The sequence below is a fragment of the Gracilinanus agilis genome, chromosome 5 (genome assembly GCF_016433145.1).
Source record: "Gracilinanus agilis isolate LMUSP501 chromosome 5, AgileGrace, whole genome shotgun sequence".
Taxonomy (NCBI): Eukaryota; Metazoa; Chordata; class Mammalia; order Didelphimorphia; family Didelphidae; genus Gracilinanus; species Gracilinanus agilis.
The window spans coordinates 59,784,103-59,801,653 of NC_058134.1; the positions used below are offsets into that span (position 1 = coordinate 59,784,103).

Below are 17,551 nucleotides of genomic sequence, written 5' to 3' on the forward strand. Positions count from 1 at the left end.
GGGGGTTGAAGGGGAAAGGTGGAGCATGAATCATGTAACCATGTTAAAAATGAATATAAATAAATGTTAAAAAAAAAAAGATAATCCCTGCCCTTAAAGTGTCTAACAGGAGATACAACAATCAACTATGTACAAACAAGTTATAGACAAGAAAAATAGGAAATAATCAGCTCAGGGAGACACTAAAACCAAAAGGGGTGAGGAAAAGTTTCTGATAGAAGTTTGCTTTTTTTTCTGGGACTTGAATGAAACTGGAGAAACTTGGAGGAGCCATAAAGAGTGAGAGCATTTTAGGCAGACAGCCAGAGAAAATGCAGAGTAGAGAGATAGAGTGACTTTTTTAGAGGAACAACAAGGATGCCAGTGACTGAAAACTAGTTTTAAAAGCTTTATAAGGTATTTGTGTAATCTTTTAGATGAGAGACCTTGGAAAGATAGGAGTGCAGGAATAGAATATGTGTTTGTATGGGAGTCATATTCATTTAGAGTTTCAACTTTCTGAAACTTAAATATGTTAAAGTTTCTGATAGAGGAAATCCTTTGAGTAAAATTTAAATTTGGGTATTAAATTTGAATCTCTTTTCTTAAAGCCAAATCTGTGGTGGCAAATAGCTCTACACTGTTTCTTGGAGAGAGATGTATAAAATGCTTATTAATTTAGTTATATAGAAAGGCAAATGTCTACAGCCAATAATTCTATTCAGGAATATGAGGGTAGGAAGGTTGATTTAATTTATTTTAATATGAGTAGACAGTGTGGGGAAAATAGATTGGAGTAAAATAAACTATGGGTTCATCAGAAAGTCTCAATGAATACAGAATGAAGGTTGTAATATTTTTTACAAGATATTTATAGAACAAAATGTTTGAAATATGGTGTTCAACTGGATCCACTATCAAATATGTCATATGCTTGGTAATTTTTTCCCCTGGAAGTCATGAAAAGTTGCCCCAAGCTCTCAGATTATCCCTTAAAGTGAAAAAATTTTGTAGAAAGCCTGCTAATTTAGGTTTCTCTGTTTAAAGAAATTTTCTCAGTCCACAGTTGTTCGCTTTTTTTTTTTTTTTAAATCCCTTACCTTCCATCTTGGAGTCAATACTGTGTATTGGCTCCAAGGCAGAAGAGTGGTAAGGGTAGGCAATGGTGGTCAAGTGACTTGCCCAGGGTCACACAGCTGGGAAGTGTCTGAGGCCAGATTTGAACCTAGGACCTCCCATCTCTAGGCCTGGCTCTCAATCCACTGGGCTACCCAGCTGCCCCCAATTGTTCACTTTTATGAGGATAAAATGTGTACCTTTGGTCCTATCAGAACCATAGGTGATAACATTCTGAACTAACTAGGCCAAACAAACCTCTTCTTTCTTAGATTAAATAAAAGTATAATCAGAGTAATTTTTCTAGGTTCACCTATTTTTTTGAACCTATCCAAAGAATATTAACTTCTTAATGACATTCCAGGCTGAGGAAGATTTCATAGAAACTTATTGATAATGTTATTGATTGTAGCAATGTACTGTTTCTAAATCACGTGTTAGGGATATACATCACACACACACACACACACACACACACACAACTATTTACACACATACACCACCACCACCACCACCACCCTTAACTATCACCAGTACCACCACCAGCATCACTTCAGCAACACAATCACTACTCCAGTCTCTCCAAATTCCCAGCATCCTGAGATGATTAGGCAAGAGGAGTATGTTTTAGCTTATCCAGCACTACTGTTTAGGCATTTAAAAAAATTATTCTATTTGTTCACTTGAGACATAAAACATCCCAACCCTGACCTGACATGATATTAAATACTTTACAAATTATACCAAATTGACTCAGCATTGAGTTTTTGAAATAATTTCTTCATAGTTGTGAGATTGAAGGTGTTCTTTTTTCCAAAATGTCTTAATTATCAAATTACAAAGGAAAATTTTGCTTTCCTCTGCCTGACCTTCATTGGAGTTTCCTTTCAAACATTTAAATAAAAAATAGAACAGATTTCTATGGGAGATTGTGAAATTCGTCAGCATTCTTCAAGAAGAAAATATTTTCAAATTTTGGAGATCATTAAAGTATATTTACAATTATTTTCATAGATTGCGGCTGAATAGGGAAAAGTAGATGACCTTTTGTTATTCTTTTCTTTTAATTTTTTAAAATTTGATTTAATTTTTTCCATGGTTACATAATTCTTGTTGTCTCCCTCCCCTCTTCCATCCCCTCCTCCTGGAGTTGACAAGCAATTCACTGGGTTATACATATATTATCACTCAAAACCTATTTCCATATTATTCATATTTCTTTTAAATTAAATTTTATTTTTAATCATTATTCTTTTCAATCTGTAGTTAGAGAATTACAGGTATTTTAGCTTTTCAACAATGTCCTGAAATCAGAAATTACTTTGAGAGCTCTCTTTCAAGTTTACTGGTATTTTATTTTGGAATTTAAGCTCTGTAATGATTCAAATTGTTACAAAAGAGAGTCAGGATTGTATAGGAGCTAAAGAGTTAACTTTTGGAGACAAGAAGAATTGGATTCAAATGCTGCTTTTTTTGGAATAGTGGTTTTGTAACTTTTGGCAAGTTATTTATCCTCTCAGTGACCCAGCTAATTCTTTAATACTATAAAATACAGAGCAGATGTCAGTCTGTATTCGTAGGAGTTCCTCACTGAATGTTCACTCTACTGACAAAATGGAAGGTCTAAACCAAAAATATTCAGATATAGCTTTATGAATTTAATCAATTTTTGACCTAGTTGAAGGGTAGAGATTTGAGATTAAACTATTTATTATCGACATAGTTACAAATGATGTCAGTGCTGAGGTGACAACAGATGTGCAAACCACAGGAATATTATCTCTTTTCCTCTGAAAACTAGAATCATCACTGGAGTATTGATTATCAGCATTATTCACTGTATTTTAATTGAGTTAAAAAACCTGAAAATAAGTTGAATTATAATGGCTTTATTATTTCTTCTCCAGGATATTTGCCAGAGAATTTTATACCACCATCAGGAACCTTGATTCCTGTAACTCTTCCACCCCACAACTGCACAGATGCTGAATTTGTATGTAGGTCCAATGGGCACTGTATTGAAAAGATTCAGATATGTGATTTCAGATATGACTGTCCTGACCAGTCAGATGAGGCTTCTTGTGGTAAGTACACTTTTGAATGGATAGTATTGGCTCATTTACAAATAGGCAACATTATTTGCTTTTCTATGTAGGACACAACCTGATGGCAAAAATTGGGATGTTTTGACAATTGAAGTGAGTTGCTTAACATATAGTAGATATAGAGTTAAGAGAATTTCTATGGAAGAATAGCAGGCTTTGGTCCTTCTGAAACTTTAATAAATTCATTTTAATCTACTTTGGTCCCACAAGCGTTTAAATCAGTGATTCCCAAAGTGGGTGCCACCAACCCCTGGTGGGTGCTGCAGCAATCAGGGGAGCAGTGATGGCCACAGGTGCATTTATCTTTCCTATTAATTGCTATTAAAATTTAAAAAATTAATTTCCAAGGGCACTAAGTAATATTTTTTCTGGAAAGGAGGCGGTAGGCCAAAAAAGTTTGGGAACCACTGGTCTAAATATTTCAATAATAAGAAAACTGATATCAAGTATAGAGCCATCAACCATATTTTCCCAAAACTAGATTCATCATAGATTATCAAAACTGGAAAAGACCTCATCTAACCCAAGAGACACATACACAAGAATCCCCTTTATAATATAGCTGAAAAGGGGTGTCATTGAGCTTTTGCTCAAAGTCCTTCAGTGAGTGAAAATTCAATATTTCCCAAAGTATCTTATTGTACTTTGAGATAGTTCTAATTAGCAGATTTTACTAAAATCTGCTAGTAAAATCAGTAAAATTTACTAAATGTTACTCTCAAACTTTGTTTTGCCCTTTTAGGATAAACAGAGAAAGTTTAATCTTTCTTTCATATAAGGACCTTACAAATATTAGAATAAAGTGACCATTCCTCCTCTCTTTACATATTCTCTTTTCCAGGTTAAATAAATATCCCTAGTTCTCTTAACTGGTTCTATGATATAGGAAAACCATAGATCATATTGAGCCTCACACACATGACTCTGGGCATGTCTGTTTGTCTCAGTTTCATAATCTTTAAAATGGGCTTAATAATAATACCTCTCTCCCAGTGGTGTTATATCACAATATTTGTAATGTACTTTGGAAATGTAAAACCACTATATACACATTAGTTTTTTATTATTAATTTTTATGTAATTTTGAGCCATTCATCATCCTGTTTACTCATCTCTCAACACTGCCATTAATTGTAATATTCTTCCAAAAATTTGGTAGGCAGTACTTACTATAATACTGTAGCTATGAACTAAGTAGGGAAATATATGACTAATCACTCCTTATTCCAAGAGATTATGCTTCTGTTAATGCAGCCTAAATTGCCTTATTTTTACTTTTTTTTTCAGTGGGGAAGCACCATATCATACTTATAATTCACACTGAGCTTGCTATCCCCTACAAGTTCCACATCTCTTGTTTCCAAAGTGCTATTATTGACTCTCCTGTGTTGCACCTTAACCTCATTAAATATCATCTTATTGAATAATAACAACATCCTAACTCATCAAGACTTTCTGGATCCTATTTAAGTCATGTAATTTAACTATAACACATATGTATATAATCTGAAAATTAGATACTTATGCCTTTATCCAAATAATTGCCAAAATTATTAAAGAGTAAAGAGGCAAGCATAGATCCTTGAGATAATCTGTTAAACACCCCATTCCAAGATGTAATCAAAACATCAATAAGTACACTTTGGATCTGGCTAATAAGCCAGTTTCAAATAAACCTAAATATATAACCATCTAGATAACATCTTAGCAGAAAAGTATGAAAGACTTTATCAAATTCATCACTAATAAGTAAATTATATATCTAGTATTTCCCAGATCCAATAAACTAGTAACTTTCACAAAAGGAAATGAGGTTAGTCTATAATGGCCCTTTCTTCTTGACCCTAGGATGAGTTTCTATGATTACAACTCTTTTTTCCAGATTTTAGAAAATTAGTTAATTTCAATATCCTACATTTTTATACTGTAGTCTTTCCTCAAAATTTAGCCTTTTGTTTTACCCTTCTTCAATCCTGTAGTACCCATTTTATTCTTCACAGTCTTTAAAATATCACTTGCTGTACTGCAATCTTTTTATTTGCTAGTTTCCCCCCAATACTTTTCACTTTTTCAGTGTGTCATTAACTGAATTGATCAAAAGCATTTGAAGTTTTATTATTTCCCTTCCAGTAACTAGACTATGGATGTTTAGCCATGACAACTAATAAATAAAAGAAAAATGCAAAATGAGGGAATTGTTTCTAAACATGTGATCTATCTATCTATATATACATACATATGTGTGTGTATATTATATATATATGTATATAATTGAATTGGTTAGAACAAACTTCAAAATTAACATAAAATCAAGAGAAAAAATATAAGATATATGTAGTTTTTAAAGAAATCCTCTAACTCACCTTTTAAAATGATATTAAAATCAACATATATGCAATGTTATATAATAGTAGTTTCCAATTTACTACAGGAATAAATAGCAATGACACTAAAGAAAATAGAAACAAGAAATACAGTTGGGTAACTACAAATATACAAAGATTTGATCATTATTGGAGGTGACAAAATTTTGAGAGTATTAATATTGTAATTATTAAGATACTGGAATGTGGAAAAATCATCACTATTATCACTTATGGTCATGCAAAATAAGATTGAGGAAATACTAATAACTCTTGACCAATATGGGACAGCTAGATGGCTGGGTGGCACAGTGAATTGTGTACCAGGCCTTAAGTCAGGAAAATTTATCTTCCTGAATTCAAATCTGGACTCAGATACTTCCTAGATGTGTGATAATGGGGAAGTCACTTAAGCCTCCTTGCCTCAGTTGCTCATCTTTAAAATGAACTGAAAAAAGAAATGGTAAACCAAACCAGTGTCTTTGCCATGAAAACCTCATAGAGGTCACAAAGGATTGGATGTGACTAAAATGACTGGAAAACATTGACCAATATGCATTTTCACATATTTATAAAATCTTTATTTGAATAATGCAAATTTCATTACAAAGTGTATAGAACAAATAAGTAAGAATTTGAAAAAGCAGAAAACTCCCCAAGGTATAATACCAGTTTTCATGCACTGATGAGACAGAGAAGAGAGAACTGGTAGAAGTTTGAGGTCAATTAGTACAGCAAGGCAAACAATGAAATTTTTTGCATTGCAAGTCACTGTTTAATTGGATCTTTGAACAACTGGAGGCTGCAATTGCTCCTAATTGTACTCATTTTGGAGAAAAAATGACCTTGGTTGCCATTAACTCACCATCATTAGACATTAGCCCCAAGTTTTTCATCTCTCTGGAGAAAACAAAAGTTTTCTGGAAAGATCCTGAGGCACTCTTATTTCATAATCCTCTAGTTCTGCCTTCAGCTGGGGGAAAAATTCCTATAAACTTCATCAAGAAAAGTCTTAGTCATAAGAAACCTAGAAGGTATAAGAGAAGACTTTGACTTTGGAAATATTCTTGAGAAGATTAGGGTTAATACATGGTGATTGTACTGGACTCAGATCAAACTGTATTATAGGTCTACCTGAGATTGATCACAAAAATGTTCTTAGGGATGTCCAAATTAGGTCCTTTCAATTATATATAAACTAGATAATGTACATATATAATATATTATAGCATATATTACACATACATCTGCATATACACAATTCTAAATGGGAAATCAGAAGGGGAGAAAGATATATAGAGAAAGATATCATAAATAGATTTGTCTACTAGGATTTTAACTGTCTCTTAAGGAATTTTAACTCATAAATTAAGCAGTCGCCATATTGAGATCAAAAGTACCTAGAAATTATCTTTTATAGGAAATATTAGATTTGCTTACCAAGTAGAGAGAGATGGAGGACAAAAGACAGTGTAAATATTGAGTTTTTAATTTTATATGTATTTTATTTGTACAATTTTTATTGTTGAATTTCCCAATTGCTTACTTTGAGAATGAATGTTTGGGTGTCTTTGGGTTCCATTGTTCTCATGGCATTTGTTTAACTGTTCTATTTGCACTTCTTGGCTCCTTCACTTTACTCTCTGATTTTTGAATATAAATGAAAATGAAAATATCTTCAGCAGGGTCACATTAGGTGTTACTTAGCATCATTTCAAGATATATTTACAACAGTTTGTTATTTCTTACTATTCTAATTTGTCTAGAATTTCTTAGCATTTTGAGATGAAAGAAGCTTTGTTCAAGAGTTACATCATTTGTACAATATTTCCATCCTTCAGGTGAAATGATAATATGTATTACTTCTGGTAGAAGTAAATTTTAATATATTGAAAGCAGGTACATTTCTAGGAAGCTGTCTAAGTGAAAACATTAAATTTAAAATAGCAATACTCAACAGTAATAACTGCTATGATGGAAGAAAATTAGTACAATTTAATGGATCAAATACTAGATTAGAAGCAGTGAATTTTGAGTTTTATTCCTTTTTTCCCTTTATAGATTATGTATCATAATAGATCCTTGGCACTATAATGAGAATAAATGAGTAAATTTTTTTATCAACTGAATTTGCATGATGCCATAGGTTTCACAGTGCCTTGAAAATACAGGCTGGCTCTAAAGTCCAAAACTTAGATAGTGGATTATGGATATCTTGCCTTTGAATTCCAGGATTCATTTTAAAGTAGATACCCTTGGTGTTAAACTCTCTTAACAATGCAAAAATAATTCTTAATGAATTTACACACCATAAATTTACTAACCAACCTGGACTAAATAATTCATAAAATCCAGAGTGATGGTGACTCACTCCATGTGATTATGATTGGAGAGTAATTAGCTCAAATTAGCAAGGGAATTATATTACACATCACAGATGGACGATAATACACTGAATGTTTTTGTGCACACATTTTCTCATGGGAAATCATTAAGATCATTAATGTACCCTTAAAGAAATAAATGAGAGTAGTTTTTTTAAAGACTTTAAAATACATATCAAAAACCATATCCTTCACAATTCATGGATACTATTCAAAATATTCTAGATTTTCTAATTTATAACTTGGGGACATTAGAGATAGAATTTTTGCTTTTTGCAATCAGACTTTGTATAACTTCAAAGTGTTCAAATGAATTTCCACTTGGTGCTATCACTATAGCAATCTTAGAACCATTCTGTTTAGTTATAAAGGGATTGAAGCTGAATGAATGTCTTTTTTGTACAGAAATTGCCTCTCTGACCCTCCCATGCTTGCCACATCTTTGTATAATAAAACTATGATGAACATGCTCTTGTTAGCTGCTTAGTGTCTTTGAAATCTTTGATGACTTCTAGATTAACTACAGTTCTTTCCTTGATTGGCAATTTGAAGGAAAGAGCTTTACTATCTTTAATCTTTTCTCATAGAAGTAAGATAAATACGTATCCATGTAGTTCTAAAAATTGACCTGATTCAATTTGCTTTATAGAAGACCTTCCTTTAGATATTTTTCATTAGAACATGGATTTATTTGGGAAATGGTATCAGCTATTTTGACACCACTGTTTGGATAGTTGTAAGATCGAGAACTAGAAGGGAATTCAGAAGCCATCTAGCCTAGTCCTCTCATTTTGGAGAAGAAATTTAGGACTAGAGAGGATATATTACTTGCCTAAGGTCATACAAATAGTAAATGGTAGTCCCCTAATTTGATAGCAGGTCCTCTGATACCAAATAGCATACTTCTCATTGTATGGAGTCAAATAAATTGAATACTTACCACCAGCAGTATCCTAAATTCTCTGCCATTGTAATAAAATGACTTCATATAAGTAATACATGAATGAAATGACAGAGAAATAGATAAGTAAGAGATTGATAGTGTAGTATAGAGTCCTTCTGTGATTTGTCATTTCATGCTTCTATAGGTGATGAAGATGGCAGTCCCTTCCACATCTTAATAGACTTTTATTTAAGAATCACTATCATAAAAATATAAATCACTCATTCAAGATTCTAATTGTTGATCTTTAAAAGTTAGTTAGGTTGGACCTTAAAATGACAGTTTGTTCCCAGGCTTGTGGTAGTATGTTATTACCTGCCAGTGATTACCTGCCAGAGTTTCCATAGCCCTTTTAAAACTAGGGTAATGTATTCAGAAAATTTAGACACTTTAATAGAGGTAAAATAACATTGTTGTTCAGACATTTCAGTTGTGTTTGCCTCTTTGTGAACTGTTTTAGGATTTTCTGATCCAAGTTACTAAAATGGTTTGCACTTCTTTCTCGAGATATTTTTTTACAGAGGAGGAACTGAGGTAAAGAGAGTTAAATGAGGCAAACATGATCTAGTCAGGGACTGAGGACAGATTTGAATTCAGGCCTTCTTAATTGTAGGCTTAGTGCTTTAGCCACTATGACAATTGATTACCCTCAAAAACAATATTAAGTAATGCTCAATCCTGCCTTCAATAACTTAGAATTCATAGATTTCCAAACTGGTATTTATAGAATCCTATAGATTGAAATTCATGGGTTCTTTTTACAGAGTGAGTAAGAATAGGGAAGGAATTTCACAAATGAAGGAACAAAGAAAAAACAGTCTGGGGTGAAAGAGATCAGGAGACAAGGAATACAAATATTTAGAAGAACAAAGTTTTAAAGATTATTATAAATTGCATTTTTAAAGTTAAACAAAATCATATGAATGCATTCAAATATAGGCTAACTCATTTTTTAAATGATAAATACAATTCAGTCTTAATTATTTACTAATGCAAGTCTTTTGCTAAGAAAATTTGGACTCCATCTTTAAAAAATCTATTTAAAAAGATCACCCATATAATTAGTTTAAATTATGTTTTGATTCAAGTTGTGTCGTTCAACTAAATCTCAGAAGAAGAGAATATTTTCTTTATTAAAGTCTTCCTGTGGTACTTTATCCCTGCATGCAGGTGCCCTTCAGTTTTGAAGGCTGGGAAGAGAGGTTACAGAGTTTGTTTGGCAGGTCCTACCAAGTTAGAAAGGTGTTAAGTACCATTCTTGCGATGGACAGTATTCCGGGTATTCAAGAAAGAGTCTAATTGAGCTTGAGAGGTTTATCATCATGTTGGTTGCTGCTTCTGGCTTTCTGACTGATGGTCTATCACTTTGTTAGAAGGGTTGCTATCTGCATTAGCATGGGAAGCATGCTCCCAGGGAAAATCCAGGACTTTTGAAATCTTGAGGTTGGAGAAAGCTTATCCAAAGATCAAGTTGTTATCTAATCATGGGATTTGGGGATGACCAGTATGTTGTCATTTTCTTTCTTTAGTTACAGACGTCTGTAGTTTTGAAGATGGAAATCTATGCAAATGGTACCAACCAGAACTGATGGAGACAATTCAAGCTATCAATACGTTTAGGTGGGGTCTTGGAAATGGAGCTAGTGTACATCAGGGAGAGGAAAACCACAGGCCATCAGTGGACCATACAAAGTAAGTGACTGCCCTTTTGGATTGCTTCCTTAGGAAGTACTAACTCTGACTTCTCCTGTCCTAAAAAAGTTGACTAGGCTAAAAATATCAGAAGGGAAAAGCTTATAATTTAATGAGTATTTCTTTGTTTAAGTTTACCTCATCATCTTCCTTTGAGAGACTCTTAAAGATTGTCTCATTCATATATACATATGTACATATACATATATGCACACATATGTATTATTTATATATGTATATTTATGTTTTATTTATATATGTATGAATATGTATTGTTTATATGTATTCATGATTAGAATAGCTTTTCTGGAGTTGCATAAAATAATTTTAAAATTATTTAAAACATTTACAATTATATTCATGTACTATATATCTTCCTATCTCTCCATTCTAATTTAAACTTTTAAAAAGGAGGATATTTGCTAAGGTGATATATTACCCCCCTCTCCCACCAAATCTGTAACACTTTCTCTCAAAAATACATACAAGGTCTATGGGAAAGTAGGCTTAAGTTTAGAAATCAAATGTGGCCATGGATTGACTAGAAGTTACTGAAAGTCCTTTTCTCCCATTTGTGGGGACCTTGAAGTCCCCTGTGCCCTAGACTATTTTTTTAAACCTTATCTTCCATCTAGAATCAATNTGGGGATACCCTGTCGAAGGAAATGGCCACTATGTACCTGTCTGTTATTATGGCAAGAAAATGCCAAATTGTGTCATGAAGAGTCAGATACAACTTAACAACAATAATTGAAAGTTATAATAATGCACAAAGGTCAGGAGAATGCTTGTCCTACCTCAAAGTGCTATGTGTGCTATAAAATCTGATTTCCTTTAAGTATCACATTTTAAAAATGTTACATTTTAAACTGTTTAAAATATCTTGTTATGCAATATATTGATTAGGGACATTTCCTGAGTGTGCTACCTTGTTTCTCTCTCTCTCTCTCTCTCTCTCTCTCTCTCTCTCTCTCTCTCTCTCTATATATATATATATATATATATATATATATATATATGTGTGTGTGTGTGTGTGTGTGTGCATATATATATACATATATATGCTTTTCTGAGTATATTTCTTTATCTTTTTCCTTCACAAAATAATACAACATTTAATAGTTTCCCAAAATAAGAACTATATTTCTTGTTCTTCTAGGTGTTAAATTTTTTATTAAATAATTATACATATATATATTTATATAATTTTTTAACTACCACAGTTTTGTGATAAACACATTAACTCTGGAATCACAAGAACCTCTATTGACATTTTGCCCAAGTTGCTTGTTACCTGTGTGTCTTTGGGCAAGTTTCTTGAGCAGCTCAAATCTCCCATTTCCTTATTTGTGAAATGAAATGAATTGGACTGGATGGCCTCTGCGTTCTCTTCCAATTGTAAATCTTTGCTGCATTATGACAGTGTGTATTATGTATCAGGGATTGTACTAAGAGCTAGGGATACCAAGAAAGTCAAGAGAGGAAGCATGTTCCTCCCGTCAAGACACTCAGTTGTACATATCAGATATATACTGAATAAATGGAAGGTAACTCAAAGGAAAGGCACTTGAGGAGGAAGGATGGAGTAGTCTCCTGTAGAAGATTTGAACTGAGATTTGAAGGTAACTAGGAGATGGAGGTAAAAAGGGGTAGTAGTCTTAGCGTGATAGATAATAAAGAGGCACAGTATCTGTGCATGCCCCTATCCTCACTATTTTTATTTTGCATGTATTTTTCCATTCATTACAATTCCTCTTTCTTTCTTTTAGCCTCCAGGCATTTTATACATTTTACTGACATGAGTCAAGATGTCTAATTTTCCTTGCTACTTTTTTGCAATTATCTGACTATTTTTTTCTTCACAAAAACCAGTAAGCACATTTCTTGACTTCTAAGTGTTAACATTTTTATTGAATAAATAATATGTGCTGTTTTGGAAATTAAAATCCTTCTCCTTTTCCTTTGTTGACATCAAGAAAACCTTATTGAAAATGACATTGGAATCCCAAGTCACATCCAGGAAATACTTTTGTTAGTAATTCTGTGTTAGATCTTCCTCTATGTTTTGAGTTTTAGATTCTATCAGGCTGAAACCATAAGGCTTCAAAGAAAGTCAGATCTACAGATACTGTCCAGCTCCTATTTGCCTCTGGCCAAAATAAAGTTATATACTCAAGAAAAAAACATGTTCCACAAGCCTACAGTTAAAGTTCATTTTGTGTAACTCTTTCTCTCTCCTTTTCTCCCATTTTATTTGGTATTTCTGTTATTGTTCTACCTATTAAAATAAGTTGTATTTAAACATGTCATGATTTAAAGTCAGCATCATCGATCAGCATGCTGAAATAGTATATCACAGCAGTGATTAATAACGTTATGTTTTGATCATGGCTTGACACTTGGCTACTCTTTGTGTTGAAATTTCCCTACTGAAATTGCTTGTAATATCTTGGACTGACAAAAATGCTGAGTTAATTCACAATTCTTCTGTGGCCCATCTGACCATGCAGTAACTCATTACCATTCCATCACATCTCCATAAAGATTGCAAGTTTGAAAGGAAAAAAATAATCTATAATCATTCTCACTCTTACATGGAAAGTAATAGCTAGAATAATAATAGCATTAATAAAGAACTTTGTAGTTCACAAAGAGCTTGCATAGAGTAGTATATTTGATCTTCATGACAACTCCTTGAACTAAATTTATTTTTATACCCATTTTAAAAACGTGGATACTGAGATTGTGAAAGATTAAATGACTAGCCTAAAATCACAGCCAGTAAATGTCTAAGGAAAGATTCAAATGTTGATATTCATGATTCTATCTGGTGCTCTCCCCACTCTTCCTGCTGGCTGCTTGATAAAAATTAGAGATATTAAAATAGAGTCTAAGGATAGTAGGCTTGATACATTTATTGCTTCCAATTTCAAAATGTAATGGCACAGCATTAAAATATATTTTCATTTTGAAAACACTTCAGTGGATAGATTTTCTTATTTTATTTAATTTTTTTAGATTAAACTCTGCTTCCAATTCACCATGCTCACTTAGTTGGCAGAGTGAGTATACTTTTTATTCTGTATATTCAGCAATTTTAAAATGCTAAGTAGTTCTTGCTATTAACCAGCTTTGGTAAGCACAATAATAAATACACATTCATTCATCACAGATTATTTAGCTTGCAGGGAGCTTTATTTTCTAAGTTATTACCTGAATATTCAGCTCTTATAAGCAAGATTTGTTTGTCTTTGCTGTGATTGTGTTGTTCGATTGTTTTGCATATATTTTGAGGCATGTTGATGACAGGTATGGTTTTTACAAAAAAATAAATAAACAAGGGGTCTTTACCCTCTGTGTCTTTTCTTTCTCCTCAACATTTCCATGTATGAGGAGGTAAATTGCTTTAGGAAAGGGATATCAGGTTTCAATTTTGATTTTCCATCCGAAAAAAATTGTATTCTTAACAGTACAGAAACTGCTCTTGATCAGAAAGAGATTTTATAGACAATGTGAATTTTATGGAAAATAAGGGATAGAAAAATCTCAATGGATTTAAATGTTGAGACCTAAATAATCAGAGAACTTAAATGACATATTATTATTATTAATCCATTAATTAACAACCCTGCTTAGGGTTGCTAAGCAAAACAATTTCCACGTTGGCATTTTATGTTCAAAAATGGCTGCCTGATTTTGTAACTTGAATCCACCACTCCTTAGCCAGAAGGAGTTTAATATGAATTCTCATTGGCTCATTTGCAGTTGTGATCCATAATTTTTTTTAGAGCCCCCAAGTTAGCTTGGCCTCAGAATATATAGGTCAAGTTCTAAAGAACAAATTATTTCATATTTTTTATATCATTGGAGCCAATAGGTAAGGGATATGCAACTTGATGTTCTTAATGTGTGGTTTGTATGCTCTACTGTTTAATCATTATGATAACACCTCCCTGGAAAGGGGATTTTTAGTATGGCATCCATCTTCTTAGTTAGCAAGTTGATTGAACCAGAGAATCATAATCTTTGAAATGAGCTGGTCTGAAGAAAAAATAAAATGAGTTCCCTCCTGTTTATAATCTGAGCAACAATGATGAACTCAGAGAAAAAACTCGACCCTGCCTCGCTGAAATTACTTTTAGAGTCTGTCATTGAGTTATCATTGAAACAGAAATGTTCAGGAGCACCTGCTTTCCAGACTGTGTAGCTATTGCATATTTAAAATATGTCTCAAGATATACCTGGAATTTGAAGTATTTCATAATAACCTTTGCCATTTTGTGCTTTCCTATGATCTCAGGTTCCTTGTTGTGACCTTTAAAACCAACTTAATTAGACAACTTCCTCTGAGCCAAGGCAAAATGCCAGTCACTATTCATAACAAATGTCTTTAGTTTGGCACTAGTAAGTTTATTTTCATTTATATCTATTATAAACAAATGGCTTTTGCTTAAATCCATTCATTCATTTTTTATATAAAGAAAATTCAACTTTTATGTAAAGGAAATTCAACAGTAAAGGAATTTCAACTTTGGAATCGTAGGTTCCAAACAATTATTTCTTTTTAATAGATCTCCCTAAGATCAGTATAATAACAAAATCAGTGACCTAACAAGATTGATAATCCTAGACCCCAACATTCATAGGGAAGGATGTCTGTTCAAATTACTTTATATGACTATTGTTCCTCAAGGTGAATGCAAAAATAAACTTTATATGTCACAAAGAAACTTAATGATAACAACAACTGTATATTCCATGAAGAAAATCTTTACCCTGACACCTGAGTAACCATAGCAAAGTTTTAAGGTTTTCTCTAGATTGTCATATCCATTATGTTATGCTAATGATTTCTGCAAATTTCTTTCACTTTCATTTCCTTTTACCTTTCACATTCTAACTAAATGGGCCCAGGTCTTTATTCTAGATCAAAGACCAAATGAATTTGTCCTTGGATTTGCTAACCTCAACTTTAGGGCTATTTGTAAGCAAGAGAGAGCAACTATTTTTTTCAAGTTCTCTAAGTTACAAAATTTATTTTGTAGTTGTCATGGAGTTCTTTGGACATGAAATATCTCATTCAGAATTGCTATGGCAGAAGAGAAAGCATCAATTTCTTAAAAGTCATGCATATTGGTAAAGCCTGGTCTCGTAATTGCCCTATTAATGCTAGAACACTAACCACTCTCTTGAAAGAGAAAATGAATTATCTGTCCCATTGTTGCAAGGGCACCTGCATCCCTTCATATCTTCTGCATTTGTTTAATGTCGCACACTTTATAGGCAGTGTAAGGCCTAAATAATGCAGGCTGTCTTCACCAAGCATTTCTGCATATCATCCCACTCTTTATCTATCTGCTGGATGTGGACATCCTTAACAGCCCCAATAAAATTAAAAACATAATCGTGTTTTCTTCTCTGCAACAATGATCATTTACATAAATTTTAGGCTCTCTAACATTAAGTTCTAGAATTTTTGCATATACCCATTTCTGGAAGGAAAATATATTCCTATTTTTTTCATAGGCATAGTTAGATGGCTTTCATTACCCAGAAATAATTTCTTAGTGTTCAAGAATTTTTAATCTAAAGGCAATGGCTCAGTATCAAGCTCCAGGAATAATTTTATCAAAATCAAAATGAAATTGCTCACAGTTAAATTCAAAATAAACTGGAACAATTTGATTTTATATCTATGACACTTTCAGACAATCATAATTCATTGTGGTAACTGAAATCATGGAACTGAAAGTAAATATAATTGTACCTCACAATCCTGAATAATAATAAATGCTGCTAACCTGTAACGTGCCAGAGTTAAGTTCTCATTCTTTACATTTCCAGCATATCAATAATTAACTCTCGCTTTAATTAAGTGAATTAAAAAGGTTTTTCATTTTAATTAGACAGTTTTAATATAATGTCATTTATTTTGATGAGAACAATTTTAACCACACTGGAGCTATAGTAGGTAGACACGCATATTACTTAACGGAATACCCCAAAGACAATATTTGCAAATTATGTCTCTATGTCTGTGATTATATATTCTGCATGTATATTTCTAAGTATATACACATTTCAATGTGTGTTTATGTATATATGTAGATATTTATGTTGTATATATAGTGATATCAACACCCTTATCATTACATATGCAATATAAATTATATAACTTTATATAGATGTATCAAATCATATGTCACAAATTATATAACTTAATATTACATGACTTCTAAATTTCAGAAGAACAACTAGGTAGCACAGTGGATAGACAGAGAATCAGGACTGGAGTCAGGAAGACTCTTAGCCCTGAGTTCAAATCTGGACTCAAACACTAACTTTGTGACCCAGAGCAGATCACTCAACCCACTTTGCCTTAATTTCCTCTTCTGTGAAATGAACTGCAGAAGTAAATGGCCAATCATTCTAACATCTTTGTCAAGAAAATATCAAATGGGGTCATGAAGTCATACACAAATGAAAAAACTGGACAAGTAAGGTATATAATTTTCCTTCAGGCTACTAAAGATTATACCATTTACTGAATATTTTATAATCACATAGCAGCTTTTTATATGATTATTGTTTTGAATATTTCAAATACATTTTCATTACAGTATATTTATTTCTAATTTATCTCATCTAATTAAGGTAAAATAAATTCCTGTCATATTCCTCCCACTGTAGAAATTTTAGTGTGCAGAAGAGAACAAAGGAATATATGAGCACAATATTATTTGGAATAGTCTTTTAGAACTGAAAAAAAAAATGAATCAGCAAGTGAGACTATTCCCTTCCCCTTCTCCCATCTACATGTCATAGCTGTATGGTAATGCTGGTAATTTGACAGTTGTCTAAAAGAAAAAAAAATCAATTAAAAAGACTTGAAAAAATCAAATATTAATGTGTACTGAAATTTGCAACCAATTATAGACTTTGTCTTTCACAAAAGCCTTATTCTGATTT

At 32.5% G+C, this 17,551-nt stretch overlaps 1 protein-coding gene across 1 annotated transcript in view; it reads left to right on the forward strand.

Annotated features, from left to right (window-relative positions):
- Positions 1 to 17,551, forward strand: part of MALRD1 (MAM and LDL receptor class A domain containing 1) — an 892,965-nt gene that overhangs the window by 263,018 nt on the left and 612,396 nt on the right. Inside the window, 2 exon segments of the mRNA XM_044678926.1 lie at positions 3,003 to 3,179; positions 10,420 to 10,582. Coding sequence (XP_044534861.1) covers positions 3,003 to 3,179; positions 10,420 to 10,582 — 340 coding nt within the window.